At 48.8% G+C, this 14,811-nt stretch overlaps 1 protein-coding gene across 1 annotated transcript; it reads left to right on the top strand.

Annotated features, from left to right (window-relative positions):
• Positions 1–8,023: 8,023 nt before the first annotated feature.
• Positions 8,024–13,587, top strand: Pdrg1 (p53 and DNA damage regulated 1). Its single transcript, XM_042694496.1, has 5 exons — positions 8,024–8,191; positions 9,193–9,268; positions 10,309–10,383; positions 12,678–12,758; positions 13,389–13,587. The coding sequence occupies exons 1-5, from the start codon at positions 8,105–8,107 to the stop codon at positions 13,469–13,471; spliced, it is 402 nt and encodes a 133-aa protein (XP_042550430.1). The 5' UTR covers positions 8,024–8,104; the 3' UTR covers positions 13,472–13,587.
• The last annotated feature ends 1,224 nt before the right edge of the window (positions 13,588–14,811 follow it).

Genomic DNA, 14,811 nt, shown 5'->3' with positions numbered 1-14,811 from the left:
ATGGATTCCTCATGTGTAAAACTAGGAAATCACGAAACCCCTTCCAGCCTAACAATCCTGGTATGTCTTCTCTATTCCAGTATCTGGGACCTGTCAAGTCTGAAAATCATTTAAATAAACATAACTGTTTTGGCTTCTTTGTTGAGGAGTTAATACCATCACGTGATTAAAAACTCAAAAGTAGCCAGGCACTGGTGGCTCATGCCTGTAATCCTAACTACTCAGGAGGCTGAAATCTAAGAATCACGGTTTGAAGCCAGCCTGGACAGAAAAGTTTGTGAGACTCTTCAGTTAACCCCCACAGAACCAAAAGAGCTCAGAGACAGTGCCCAGACCCCGAGTTCAAGCCCCATGATTGATAAAGAACGCGTATGTGCGTGCGTTTGCGCACATGGACCTCCCCAAATACAAAACAACCCTCAAAAGCACAAAGAGGACACATTAAAAACGTCTTCCTTGCCCTGTCCTCAACCATCTCCCTTCCAGAGGTGACCAATGGTACACGTTTCTGTATGTCTTTCTCCTCTCTCTCTCTACCTGTTTCTTCTCTCTCTCATTAACCCATATCCATATTTACTACCACCATTTAAAAAGAAATGACAACTTAATCATATCCAGCACTATATCTTGCCTCCCTCAGTGGGATGTGTGTATGTCTGTGCGTGTGTGTGTATGTGTGTGTGTGTGTGTGTGTGCGCACACACACACACACGGATGCATGCGCTGGTAATGAGGATTGAACTCTAGGCCACACACTCTCGCTTGGCTTTTTCACTCAAGATTGGCACACTACCACTTGAGTCATAGCTCTACTTCTGGATTTTTTGCTAGTTAATGGAGATAAGAGTCTCATGGACTTTTCTGCTCAACCTGTGGCTTTGAACCACAACCCTCAGATCTCAGCCTTCTGAATAGCTAAGTGTATCTAGAGTTTACACTGAGTCACGGAGAGCCCCTTGATGTCTCTCATGACATTGAACTTGTCACTGTATGGATGACCTGTAACCTCTTTCACCAGGTCCCCAAACCGTAAGCAATAAGATTGTCGCCATGCTGTGACAATACGTCAGTAAGTAAATTGGTGGATGCATCATTTTGCCCATCTTTGGAATAAATTCCTAACTATAGACTTGCTGCTTTGATAGTATATCTTGTTTATATTTTTGACAGATGTTCTCCTTAGGGACAGCACCAATTTGTCCTTCCAACACTCAGTGAGGGAAGGTGCTTGGAAAAGGTCTTTTCATTTGGACTACAGTAAGGTCTCCAGATGCCTTACAGATGCATGCGTCTCTGAGAGTGCTGAGTGAAATTCCTGACACAGGGCAGGACCACTAGCTACTAAGGCAGCTGTTTTCCTCTGCTTAGTGGTATTGTAGGGACAGAGACTATCTGCCTTGGTTATTGCCATACTACACTTCCTGGTGAGTAGCAGGTTCCTAAGTATTTATGGAGTAAGTGCATCCATTTTCCAATTTTTTTCCTACCCATGAGTCCTCCATTATGATCTTCCTCTGTCTTCCTACTAAGCCTCTCCTATTTCCTGGCCCCTGATTTTTGGGCTCCAGCCACTCAGGAGCCTCCTTCAGGCTCTCCTTTGCCACAGTGCCTTTGCACCTCATTCCTTCCTCCTCTGGCTGATACATTTCCCTCATCCTATTCTTACCTAACACCTCTATTTGCTTAGTTTATTCCTAATTGTCTTTAGATCTCATCTTAAATGTCACTTTCTCGAGAAAGCTTTCTTCACCCTCTGAATTAAGTTAGGAGTTGCCTCTTTGGACTCAGATTTTGAGTCTTTACACAATTAGAAATGATTCAGCTTGAATGTCAATCTTGTCTTCAGGGCTAATCTTGTCCTGGGCCCAAGGGGCCATAATACATTGCGTCTCCAAGGCTCACACTATTAGAACACTCAATAATCATCACCTTGCATGCATGAGTGAATCCCAACACCCATTTTACAGATGGGTTAAGACACTGATCCTCACCTAAGAGGACATATTTTGACCCCATTCCATTCTTTTACCAGAAGGAGGAGTCATTCCTGCCAGGTTCTGGTTGGTAAAGAGGTGGAGGGAGCCGGGCGCTGGTGGCTCACGCCTGTAATCCTAGCTACTCAGGAGGCTGAGATCTGAGGATCGAGGTTCAAAGCCAGCCCAGGCAGGAGAGGCCGTGAGACTCCTATCTCCAATAAACCACCAGAAAACCGGAAGTGGCGCTGTAGCTCAAGTGGTAGAGCGCTCGCCTTGAGCTGAAGAGCTGAGGGACAGCGCCCAGGCCCAGAGTTCAAGCCCCACGGCCGACCAAAAAAAAAAAAAAAAAAGGTGGAGGGAGGGAGACTGGATCCTTCCCACTCTCCAGAATCATAGATCTCTGGCTCTCCAACAATCATTCTGCAGACTTCTCTCCTTAGTCCCCTCTGAGTTCATTGAGTTCATGTACCCTCCTCGGGGATCACAGGTTGGTGTGAAAGCTAAATCCATGAAATAAATGGTCTGATCCAAAACAGGAAGAAGTGAGGACCAAAGTACTTTAGGGAGTCCTTGGGGAGAGGGGGCAGGAGGACATCGTCAGGACCTGGTGGAGGGGGGCAGTTTTCCAGGAGGAGGGTCCTTGGGGGACACATTAAGCACTTAGCAGGCAAGGAAGGCAAGCAAAGGATGTGCCAGGTGTGGGCACAGCCTGTTCAAGGGCATAGGGGAAGGGAAGCCAATGTGCATTGAGAGACTAGGGTTTAAGCAGAGCAGAGACCAGGAACCAGCCTGTACTAGCTGCTCAGGAGGCTGAGCTCTATGGATCACAGTTTGAAGTCTGCCTGGGCAGGAAAGTTAACTGGGGACTCTCATCTCCAGTTAACCAGCAAAATGGTGGAAGTGGATCAGTGGCTCAAGTGGTAGAGTACTAGTCTTGAGTGGAAAAAGCCTCAGTCCAACACAGAGAGAGAGAGAGGAGGGGGGGAGAGAGAGAGATCAGTAACAGTAGGACTTACAGCTCAAGCATAGTTATGTATGTTAAAAAATGCACCCCCAAAGCTGGGCACCGGTGGCTCATACCTGCAATTCTAGCTACTCAGAAGGCTGAGATCTGAGAATCTTGGTTCAAAGCCAGCTCAGTGAGAAAGTCTTACACTCTTATCTCCAATTAACCACCTGAAAACTGGAAGTGGAGCTGTGGCTCAAAGTGGTGGAGCACTAGCATTGAGCAACAAAGCTCAGGGACAATGCCCAGGTCCTGAGTTCAAGCCCCAGGACCAGGGGGAAAAAAGCACTCCCAAAGACTAGGACCTTTGTTCAAGTGACAGAGAGTTTGCCTACAATTTACAATTGCTGGGTTCAATATCCAGTGCCACCAAAATAAAAACAAAACCGCACATATCCAGTTCATTAATATATAGAAAAACAGAACATGACCAACGATTGGGCCCCCAGGTCACATCTGACAGAAACACACCAAAGACACTCTTAGGAATGTTCGTGAATAATTAATGCACTGTTTGTGATGATCCCAAGCTGGAAACTACACTCCTGTCCATAACATAGGCCAGCTTAATTCAGGCACATAAAAGCCTTACAGCATTGAAGTGAACCATCTACAACCACACACATGAAGGAAAGGCAGTCAGACACAGAAGAGCCTTCACCACGTATTCTACGTTACCATGTTCAAAGCCCAGCAGAGCTAACCTGTGGTGTGGTCACCCTTGGGGGCAGTGGGAGAGCTTGAGGAATCTCTGTTCTGTTCCTTGATCCTCCTATTGGTGACATGGGTGTGTTCAGAGATGGAAAGTTCACAAACAGTTCTACAATGACCTGGGGTTGAGTCATGAGCAGCAAGATGAACTCAACCCTCTGTACTTCAGGGAATATTTTAAAAGTGCATATTTGAATTGAGGAATTGAGGTGCACAATGACCATGTGTTAATTCACTCAAAATATTTTGCAGCTGTTGGAAAAGAGGAGAGTAATCTGAATACACCACTCAAAGATGTTCCGAACATGTTCCTCCACGTCCTCCTGCCCACTCCATGCTTGGGGTAAGAATAAATTCTCAGGACTTCGCATGAATGAATGTAGGATGTGAAGGCAACAAGGAAGGCCAGCTGTAGGAAGCATGGAGTGCTCTGGGCTTGTATTCTCTTTGGGGTCACTTCAGATTTTTCAAGTCAAGCCATGGGGCCATCTGTTGCCTGGTGAAGATGGAAGCATGGAGAATTGGGAGACATGTCCCCATCTGGCGTCCCCATCTGGCTGTATGACCTCGGCAGGCTCGTGGCCCCTTTCTTGGCCTTGATGTCCTCATCTGCCCAATGGGAATCGGCTTTCTGCCTTATGCAGCGATGTAGGAGGATGAAGGGAGGGGTGCAGGGAGAATCCTATGAATGGGAGGGATTATTCTCTGGGTCAGGGGAGGACGGGAGGGAGGCCTTGCTTCCACCTGCCAAGCCCACAAAGGAAGTGGGGGGAGGAGTTAGAGACCACCCAGGCCAGCACACAGCATCTATGGAACAGGAGTAGAGGCGTGGTATCCTGGATCACTGCACAGGCTAGAGCTGGTAAAACAGCCACCCAGGCTGCCTAGAGAATTGGGTTATTTAGTGGCTGCTCTTCTGTGCTTTCCCTGCCCCTGTGCAGCTGCAGCCTGGTACCCTCTAAGCCCCCAGCAGCATCCTCCCACCTCCACCCAATACATACAGCCCCCAGGACAGTGGCCAACATCCTCTTTCAACTCATGTGCTCCCATTAGAGCCAGAGGGGCTCCCCCGGGCAAACCCCATCAGGTCTAGGTTTGGTCAACCTCCTCCCAGAACTCCCATGGAGCTGAGAACATCACCCCCACCATCTTTGCAGACAACACCCAATGCCAAACTTCTGGAATGGAGCTAGGAACATGGAACAGAAAGGGTCTGCCTTGATTAGAATTCTAGCTCATCTCATTCATTCACTCTGAAATGTTTATTGAGCATCTACTCTGTACAGTAACTGTTCTAGATGTTCAAGATATATCAGTGAACAAATGAAATGAAAATTCCTTTCCTCTGTCCAACACTGGTGGCTCACACCTAGCTATTTGGGAAGCTGAGAAGATGGGGTTCAAAGTCAACTCAGGCAGGGAAGTCCCTGAGACTCTTATCTCCACTTGATTACCAAAAAGCCAAAAGTAGAGCTGTGGCTCGAGAAGTAGAGTGCTGGCTTTGAGCAAAAACACAAACAAGCAAAAAAGCAACAGCAACAACAAATCTCAGGAACAGCACTCAGGCCCTGAGTTCAAGCCCCAGGAAGGGCACCAAAAAGGAAAAGGACCAGAAAGGGGAGGGGAGTGTTGTTCCTGTTGTCCCAGACTCCAAACGACACAGCCCCAGGAGTCACATCCCTGACTGGGCTGGCTGAAGCAGGGACATGCCCCGGTGAGGTTAGGGAAGACTGAAGAACCATCCTGCCCTGACACTGAATCATCTCTTCAAAATCCTGGCCATGTGGCCATCAGCCTTGACGTACCTGTTTTCTGTGATGGGAACTGGGTCCCAGAAGTTAGCTCTGTTCAGCCCTATATTCACTCACTCGCTGGGCACCATAGTGTACCAGGCAACTTGGTTCTAGAGAAACTAGCTCCATTCCAGAATGTGTGCAGAGACCCGAGATCCTCCTCCCCTGACCCCATCGGTCACCACCCCTGCTGCCCAAGGACGTGGCCCTGACGGCTGATGGCAGCAGCCTCCTCTTGGGTCTCCCAGGGAGGGGCAAAGATGCTGGGAGATGCAACCACTAATTCTTCTTTCTGCTTGTCAAAGGTCTATGCCTGCAGCCTGTAACTCAGTGGTGTTCTCCACTCACCCTGAAACTGGAAGCAGAGACAAGCAGTAGCCACAGGCATATACAGCAAGCATCCGGTGAAAGCTTTGTCTATTTGGGTGGGGTTCTGTCAGCTCTCTCTGTCTTGCTCTGACTGCATCTCCTACATTCTCCCCGTCACTCATCTTGTTCTGCTTGCACTAGCCTCAAACAAAGGCTCATCCCAGGGTCTTTATACTTTCTGTTCCTGATGCCTGCAATGTGGGCCACCAGCAATCTACATGGTCTACCCTTCTCCTTCACATCTTGCTTCAATGCCTCCTCCTCAGAGAAGCCCTCCCCGACCACCTTCTATCCAACAGCTCCTGTGTCATTCCCCTCCACTTGTCTTGTTTTTTCTCCATAGCACTCATCATCACCCAATATATTTATTGATCCTTCATTTGTTTGTTATCGGTCTCACCTACCAGCCTGGGAGCTCTCTGAAGGCCAGCAATTATGTCTGGTCTTGCTTCTGATGAGTTTGATTCCCTATTACACATTTGATGAAAGTGAACTAAGCAACTTAAGGGCAGCAATGGGAGGGAGAGAATGAGAGAGAGAGAAAAGGAACAGCTTAAGCAAAAGAAATGTACATATCACCCAATTTGGAAAAAATAGTTGTAGTGTCCAAGTTTGTAGAGTTCATAAGCTTTATAGGCCATGATTGTGTTTGTGACTTTAAGTCTCGTTATCCCACAATACTGTGACATTTGTAAAATTTTTGTAATCAGTTAATCTCAATAAAGAAAAAAAAAAGTTCTGAAACCTAAGTGATCTCAGAGTCCTGAACCTGACCATCTTGAAGCTGTAACACCCACCCCCAACTTCCAATAGCCAGGGCCTGTCACAGCAAAAAACCTGCTAGCATGGAAATTTGCCTCAATTCCTCCCATCCAGATCCATCTGGCAGGGGTCAGGGGTGGGTCTTCTTTTGGCCTCAAGGTAGAAGAGCTCCAGGGCTAGGGCCCAGGCTCTAGAGAATGTCTGGTAAGGCCTATCTTTCTTTGGCAAGTGTCCCCACTTCTTTCGCAGGGCCTGTGCCTGCATTTCTGAAGCAGAAGGTGTTTACACAAAACATCCTGGGTTTGGCGACAAATTCACCCTCCATGAAGAATCCTTAATGAATCTCCTCTCTCTCTATGCCAGGCGGCTGCAGAAGAAACTAGCTCTGTCTCTCTGAGTCCAAGGCAGCCCAAGGCCAGGCAAAGAGAGATGCTGTAGGCACTGCCGGGACCGCAGCTCAGGGAAGACAGCTGTGGGATGGGGGAACAGAACCGCTCCAGATCCAGGTTTGCATCCAACTGGCTTTGTGAGGAGGAATAGCCCTTCTGGTCTCAATCTGCAGCTGTGTAATGGAGCCATGACCATCTGGTCTATACAAAAACGGTGGTGAATTCAAGTAAGACGGTGTGTGAAGAGCCTAAGTTACCAGGAGTCAAAAGAATAAAAGGCTATTATCAGGGAGGCAGGAGGTCAAAGTCCTCACTTTCCTCTGCATCTTGGGCTTTGCAGCTATACAATGAGAGGTTTGGGCAAAAAATATCTCTAACCCTTCCCCCCCCTTCATCTCCCTCCCCCACCCCTCCCCCCTCCCCGCCCCCAGCTGTGGTTCTTTTGGGCATCCTCAGCGTGCCGCCTCTGGGAAGTCCTCCTGGATCCTCTGGCACACATTGATTCTCTTTTCAGCCCTCATAAGGCTGTTTTTCTGTGCTGGCATCGTTCACTGTTCCATGTTTCATTGTTCATTGTCCATAGTTTTCCACCTCCTTCTGTGGGTCCCCATCAATTGGTTGGCTCAACAAAGGGTTGTAATGAAGACTGTGGTCAGATGAAATGTAAAGGGTTTACTGCTGCTTTTCCACGCTCTTATCACTACCCTCCATAGTATGTAATTGTTTTCTCATTCATTGTCAGTGCTTCCCACTAGGATGAAAGAGGGCAAAAGTGTTGCTTTGTCCGCTGCGCCTGCATTCTCAGCATCAGAAACCGCACACAGTCTGTGCTCAAGCGGCAGGTAGAGGCAGTGCGGCGGACAGTACCCTCCGCGCCCTGCAAGGGGCGCTCCTGCCCCACCCCAAGGCTAGGCCCCGCCTCTTGCGTCCTACCGACGCGCGTGCGCTGGTGCCTGCTTGACGGCATTCTTCTCATTGCGCAGGCGCGCCGGAAGCCCAGCGCAGCGCATGCGCAGAAGGAGTCCGAAGCGTCGGCTCTCGCGGAGCCTAACTGGAAGCCGCCCGGTGTCCTGACCGCGGGCAGAGCTAGTGCGCGCCATGCTGTCCCCGGAGGCGGAGCGGGTGCTGCAGTACCTGGTAGAGGTGGAGGAGCTCGCGGAGGAGGTGCTGGCGGACAAGCGGCAGGTGAGAGGCCGCGGCGAGGGGCCCGGGCCGCGGCGAGGGGCCCGGCGGGCATCCCGAGCCCCGCCGCCGGCGCAGCCCTTCCCTGGTTCGGCCGGTGTGAAGCGAACGCCTGCTCCGTGCTAGGCGCTCCCTTTCCCCTCTGCTCCTTCTCCCCGGGGCTGGTTCGGAGACTTGAGGCCTGAGGACAGCTGTGATTGGCCGGGTGAGGACATGGAGAAGGTGGGACCCCGGCTAGGCAGGGCCTCGGGGACTCGCACAGGCAGTTTGGGGCTTGGTGCTCATTCAAGGGCAAGTCAGAGAGTCGAGGATGCTGGTGATGCAGGATTCGGGGGTTTAGGATTGGAAAGGAACCGGGCAGCTGCTGCGTGGAGGAGTTTTATAGGGGCGCAGAGGTAGTGGCAGGGTCTGAGACCCTCAAGGGGCCACTGCCACCGACACAGGTGCTGGTGATGGGGAGTGAACGAGTGGCCAAGGAATTTTGGAGTTGGACGCAGGAGGCAGTGTCCTGCCATGGGGAAAGGGCCTAAGGAGTCCCTCTTGTCTCCATTGAGTAGGTTTGGGGGATGGGAAGGATGGGGGAAGTACCTTCTAAATTAAATACTGTATCACGGTGTGCCCAAGGAGAATAAGAGCAGTTAAAGTTTGCCTAGTGTGTTAGGGCTCGCCTGTCGTTTCAGTACTCTCTGAGGCTGAAGGCCTTGCAGATCAGCCTAGGCTACATAGCGAGACCTGTCCCAAAGCACTAAAGGAAAAAAAAATTCAGGTACTTAACCTATGTCAGGTACTGCTAAACACATTTAGTTCTTGTCCAGAAACCTACAAAGTAGGTGCTCTTGGCTTTTCAGAGGACGTAAGATAAAATAACACAACAGGTAGCTGGCAGCAGGATTCACACCTAGGTGTTTGAGCTCCACAACTGTCACTCAAGCAGTGCTCTGTACTGCCACCTCACTCCTTACACCAATGAAGTAATCAGAATACTGGTTTGCTCCTGGTTTCAGATTGTGGACCTAGACACCAAAAGGAATCAGAACCGAGAAGGCCTGCGGGCCCTACAGAGAGATCTCAGCCTCTCTGGTAAGTTGGGACTTCCTCACTGTAGCCCTGGAGGACTACTCAGCCTTCTTTTGAAGGCCTATGTTGTTCCTAATAGAAACCAGGCAGAAGGCCACAGAAATGACTCAGCCTCCTCGGCAATTAAAACAGCTTGTGAAGATGAGGGAGCAAATGTTGCAGGTCTGACACAGACTGGCTCAGGATTTTAGCTGCTCACTTGAGTGACAGGCCATTAGCTCCTTGCTCATCGATGACAAGTTGACATTGGAGAGTGCTGGCAGCATGTGAAAGTGATGCTTTTGCTTTTGTAATACAGATAAGAAAAAGTGTAAAATATATAGTTGTAAATTGTGAGAAAGCTAAAGATGGAATTGGACATGGGTGGATTGGGAACATCCAGGAGGAAGGGTGGGATGAGTTCTTTAATGGGACTACTGGTGTGACAGTAAGCAAACAGGGAGGAGCCTGTAGAAATGAGCAACAACCAGGCCATAATCAAGGGCTTTGGGGGCCAAAAGAAGATGTCTGTGTTTTGTTTAAAGTGCACTTGCATGTATAAAATTTTACACGTAGCAGCAAGACTCCATAAAACCCAGATCCCCATGAACTTTCCAGTATCACTCCCTCATCTCCTCAAATTGTTGATTCACACTGGTCTCTTCATTATTCCTGACACCTAGCGTACTGCAGATCTTTATCATTTCCTCGGTCCCATTTCATTTCCTTAGATGTCTTCAGGGCCATACCCTCACTTTTTTCAGTTCTCTGTCCAAGTGTTAACATCAGTGAGGCCTCAGATAAACTGGTGTAAGCTCTGGCATCAGTAACAAGTTCCTCCCCTACTCCAGCATTCCCTGTCCCCCTTAGCCAGCTTCATTTCTCACTACAGTTCTTAGTACTGTCTGACAAATCATTTGTTGATCCCATCTTTCACTATGAGGGTAGGAACTGTCTTGTCCTGCTATGTTCTCAACATCTAAAACAATGCCTGACAGGTAGTAGGTGCTAAAAAGCAGGTATACCTGTTGAAGAAATGATCATATGATCACTTGTTATTTCAGAAGATGTGATGGTTTGCTTCGGGAGCATGTTTATCAAGATGCCTCACTGTCAGACAAAGGAGATGATTGAGAAAGGTAGGACCTGGGGATGGGTCAGGAATGGCACTGCTTTTCCCAGAGCTGAGAGGCAGATTTTGGGCAGTTTGATGGGCGGTGGCTGTGTTACAGAGTTCAGATTGCTTAGGATTTTCATGCCTGATCTGCCACTGTGGGTTATTTCCTCATCTGTAATTTGGGAGACATCTATGTAACAACATTGTGAAGCTAGATAAAATGGTATGTGTATATCTAACATAGTCTTGCTTGTCAGTGAGGAACAAGTTGGATTGCAAATAACAGGAAACCCAGCAAGTCGAGGCTCATAGAAATGTGGGTCTATTTCTCACATAAGGAGTTGCCCAGAGGACTGACACAGCTGCCTGGCAGTGTCACCATAGCATATTCTCGTCGTCATTGTGCCATCCTCACAGTATTGGAATCCTTGTGACCATGTGCCAGGTTTCAAGGGAAGGATAAAAAGCTTTCTCCCTTTCTCCATATGTGACCTTTGCCTTCTGTTTGAAAAGAAGGACATCCGGGCTGGGAAGGTGGCTCAGTGGTAGAGCACTTGCCTTGCATGCATGAAGCCCTGGGTTCAATTCCTCAGCACCACATAAGCAAAAAGAAAAAATCCGGAAGTGGCGCTGTGGCTCAAGTGGTAGAGCGCTAGCCTTGAGCTGAAGAGCTGAGGGACAGCACCCAGGCCCAGAGTTCAGGCCCCAGGACCGGACCCACAAAAAAAAGAAAAGAAAAGAAAAGAAAAGAAGGACATCCTGCCAGTATTTCACTATGGCTCCTCAAAGCTGTAAGGGAACCTGGGCCAGTGAGCTTTTAATTTCTGACCCCTTACAGTTGACATAGTTGAAAAATGGAGATTGGGGGACAACAGATGTCTAGGGCCTGCCACTGCCTGGGCACTTAATATGAATTACTTAAGGCTCCCAAGCTGAGAGATTCTGGGTGTTTTTGAGATGTATAAAGGCACAGAAGCTGCAAATGGTTCTTGGCTGGGAAAGGGCAGGTTAGGCATAATTTCTCCTGCATATCTTTGAAGGTTTACAGGCCAAGAAGAGGACCACAGGACCCTTTTTTTATCTCTGTAGGCTTATCTCTTACCCCTCCCTGCTTGCTTACTCAGCCACAACCACTAGCCTCATTAAAGAACCCATGCCATCCTTGCTGGATATTCTCACTCAACACCCATCTGTGTCCAATTCCATAAGACAGTGTTTCTCCTGTCTCTGTTTATTTATTTATTGATTGATTGATGCTGGTCCTGTTGCTTGAACTCAGCACCTGCGTATTGTCCCTGAACTATTTTGTACAAGGCTAGTATTCTACCACTTGATCTATAGCTCCACTTCCAGCTTTTTGGTGATTAATTAGAGATAAGAGCCTTCCTGGGGCTTCAAATCATAATCCTCAGATCTCTTGAGTATCTGGGATTACAAACATGAGCCACTGGCACCTGGCTTTCATACCTTTCAAACCAAAATTCTAATAGAAGAAATTGGATTTAACTTGGAGCAGAACTTTCCAGCTATTCTGTTGAGATATATACATGGGTTGTGTTTTTACTTTTGGCAGGTGTTACTGTATATGCAAGGTAGCTTTGGACAGGCATCACTGCTTAGATTCAGGATCTTCTGGGCCCTACTGGTCCATAATTGTGGTCTAATCACTATACCTACAAGGGTTCTAGGTCACTATTAGGGTTATCAAGGACTGACACAGGCTATACAAGCTCATAAGACACCTCCTTATTTACAATGGGAAATAGAATCATTGCCCAGGCATGAAGCTTGGTCAGTCAGAGCTTCTCCCTGTCTGAAAGTGTACAAATCTGAGGGAAGGCTGTCTGCCCATAACATCACTTGTAGCTGGTAGAATGTCACAACAGTTGTTCATTGATTATCAAACTTTTTTTCCCCAAGACTGAGGATTGAACTTGGCCTCACACTTGCTAATAAGCAGGCCCCATTTTGTGTTGATGATTTTCAAGGTATGATCTTGCTTTATGCCCAGGCCAGTGTGCATGATGATCCTCCTATTTGTATGTCCTTGTGTCACTGGGGATGGCAGGTGCTTGCCACTGTGCCCAGCCAGTTGAGATCTAGTCTCAGGAACTTCTTTTAGCCTGGAGCTGGTCTTGAATTGTGATCACCTGATCTTTGTTTCCAAAGTAGCCGGGATTACAGGCTATTGTGCTCCATTACACACTTTGAATAGTGAAATAAAAATCAGTGAGCCAAAAGTTGGGGCTGGGTACTCAAGTTCTGTCCAGGATTGCCTCTGGTATAGCCCTGTCCTCTGCCCACCTCTTTCTTCAGATCAGGACCACCTGGATAAAGAAATAGAAAAACTCCGAAAACAACTTAAAGTGAAGGTCAACCGCCTCTTTGAGGCTCAAGGTATTAGCCTGGGGGAACTGGCAACCATGGGTGGGGATGGGGGGAACGAACCATCAGTATGTACTCTTGAAGGGCATCAGGGAACAGCCCCTCAGCAGTGGAGATTTAGCTGGGGCTGAATGTGAATGGCACTGGAACAGTAGCAAAGGTTATCTGTAGCCACCCACAGGTACAGCAGCCTGGGAGGTTTGTGGGTCTTATTGCTGCTGCAGCTGCTTTTCTAGACCCCAGGAGGTGCCTGGGATGATCTCTCATCACATGCTGGAGTGTGGTGTGGGGATCAGGCTAGCTTACCCTGAGTAAACTCAGAAAGCCTTAATCTGGTGGTCAGGGTCAGAGCTGAAATTCTAAATAAACCCAGGCAGTGTGAGCAGGTCACAGTTGTGGTAGATTTGGGGGTTTCTGGGTGGGAGTCATGACTGCAGGTTCCTGACAGCCAGGATCAGTGTGGATGTACACCATCCCAGGCATTATGGAGTCTGAGGCCCATCAGTCAGACCTAAGGCTGAATTTGACAGCACTCATGCAGTGTTAGCCGCTGGCCTGGGGGTAGGGGTAGGGGTAGGTCTGGGTCTAGAACCAGCAGGATGTTCAGCTTGCTCATGGAATCCATGAATCTTCTTCCTCTAGGCAAACCGGAACTGAAAGGTTTTAACCTGAATCCCCTCAACCAGGATGAGCTCAAAGCTCTTAAGGTCATCTTGAAAGGATGAGATTCAAGTGTGAAGATGGGGGAACCTATTGCCAGCACCCCTCTGGACAGGAGGACCTGGGTGTTCAAACCTTGAGACCTAGAAGACAAAGACACTTTGTGTCTGTGGTTCCTCTGCAGAAGTCTTTTTGTAGTTCTCAACTGCTTAGTGGTGGCAGGAGGGATCCCTCAGCCTGTCCCTGCCTGCCTGGCCATCAGGACTTGGTGGTCACAAGACCTATTGACAGGCCTTGGCAGCTGCTAGTAGGTGTGTGGGGGTGTGGGAGCGACCACAGCAGGCATTCTCAACAGTAGCCTGCTGTTCAGATGGCCTCATAGGGAGGGAACAGAGCAGGAGCTTCATTTGGGGTTCTCTGTTCCTTTCAAAGGGGAGAGGCATTTTCACCCTGCTAGAATATAGCAGGAGGCCGGCAGGTGCCTCTTAATGCTCCATGTTCATCAAGCTTTTGCAGCAGACACAATTCTTCCCTGCCGCCTCTGGCTTTGCCCTTTGTCTTGCTGCCTTCTGGAGCAGGGGCTGCTTATCCATTGTGGCTGTTCTTTTTTTTTTTGTTGTTTTTTGTTTTTTGGTCCGGTTGTGGGGACTGAACTCTGGGCCTGGGCGCTGTCCCTCAGCTCTTCAGCTCAAGGCTAGCGCTCTACCACTTGAGGCACACCGCCACTTCCGGCTTTTTTCTTTTTTCTTATGTGGTGCTGAGGAATCGAACCCAGGGCCTCAGGCATGCAAGGCAAGCACTCTACCACTGAGCCAACTTCCCAGCCCATTGTGGCTGTTCTTGAGTCAGGAGGCCTTACAGGGTCCTGCCATGGGGCTTCCTCCTTATGGGGCTCACAGGGATGCACTCCAATGCCTCTGCAAACAGGGCCTGGCCAGTGCTGTCCCGAGTCCCAGCCACCTTCCTGGTCTGCAGTCCTGATATGAGGGCTGAATTGTGCTTTGTATTCACTAAGGGCTCGATAAATGTTACCCATGCAGATGAACAGCTTCTAGTCACCTTGTTCAGCCCAGCATCCTTGTATGGTACCACCTATGGAAATGCTGCCAGGACTGGCACATGGCAAAACTGAAGGGTGGGAGCATTTTGCCAAGTCTGTCCCAGACCACAGACCTACATCTTAGCTTTGTTTTGTTTTTGGTGCTGGCCCTGGGACTTGAGCTTTTCAGCTCACTGTCCCTGAGCTTTTCAGCTCACTGTCCCTGAGCTTTTCAGCTCAAGGCTAGCTCTCTGCTACTCCTAGCCACAGCTCCACATCTTGCTTTTTGGTAGTTAATTGGAGATAAGAGTCTTACAGACTTTTTTGCTTGGCCTGGCACTTATTGAGTTTTATACTAGTCCCCGT

The sequence above is a fragment of the Dipodomys spectabilis genome, unplaced genomic scaffold (genome assembly GCF_019054845.1).
Source record: "Dipodomys spectabilis isolate Male_0828 unplaced genomic scaffold, ASM1905484v1 ptg000175l, whole genome shotgun sequence".
Taxonomy (NCBI): Eukaryota; Metazoa; Chordata; class Mammalia; order Rodentia; family Heteromyidae; genus Dipodomys; species Dipodomys spectabilis.
This window is presented reverse-complemented; position numbering and strand designations above follow the sequence as displayed.

Bases quoted from the DNA above. Each gene is read 5' to 3' on its own strand.
- Pdrg1 (XM_042694496.1), top strand. From the start codon at position 8,105: ATGCTGTCCCCGGAGGCGGAGCGGGTGCTGCAGTACCTGGTAGAGGTG. The intron at 9,269-10,308 runs GTAAGTTGGGAC...TTGTTATTTCAG, and splicing joins GAGAGATCTCAGCCTCTCTG to AAGATGTGATGGTTTGCTTC. The intron at 12,759-13,388 runs GTATTAGCCTGG...TTCTTCCTCTAG, and splicing joins CCGCCTCTTTGAGGCTCAAG to GCAAACCGGAACTGAAAGGT.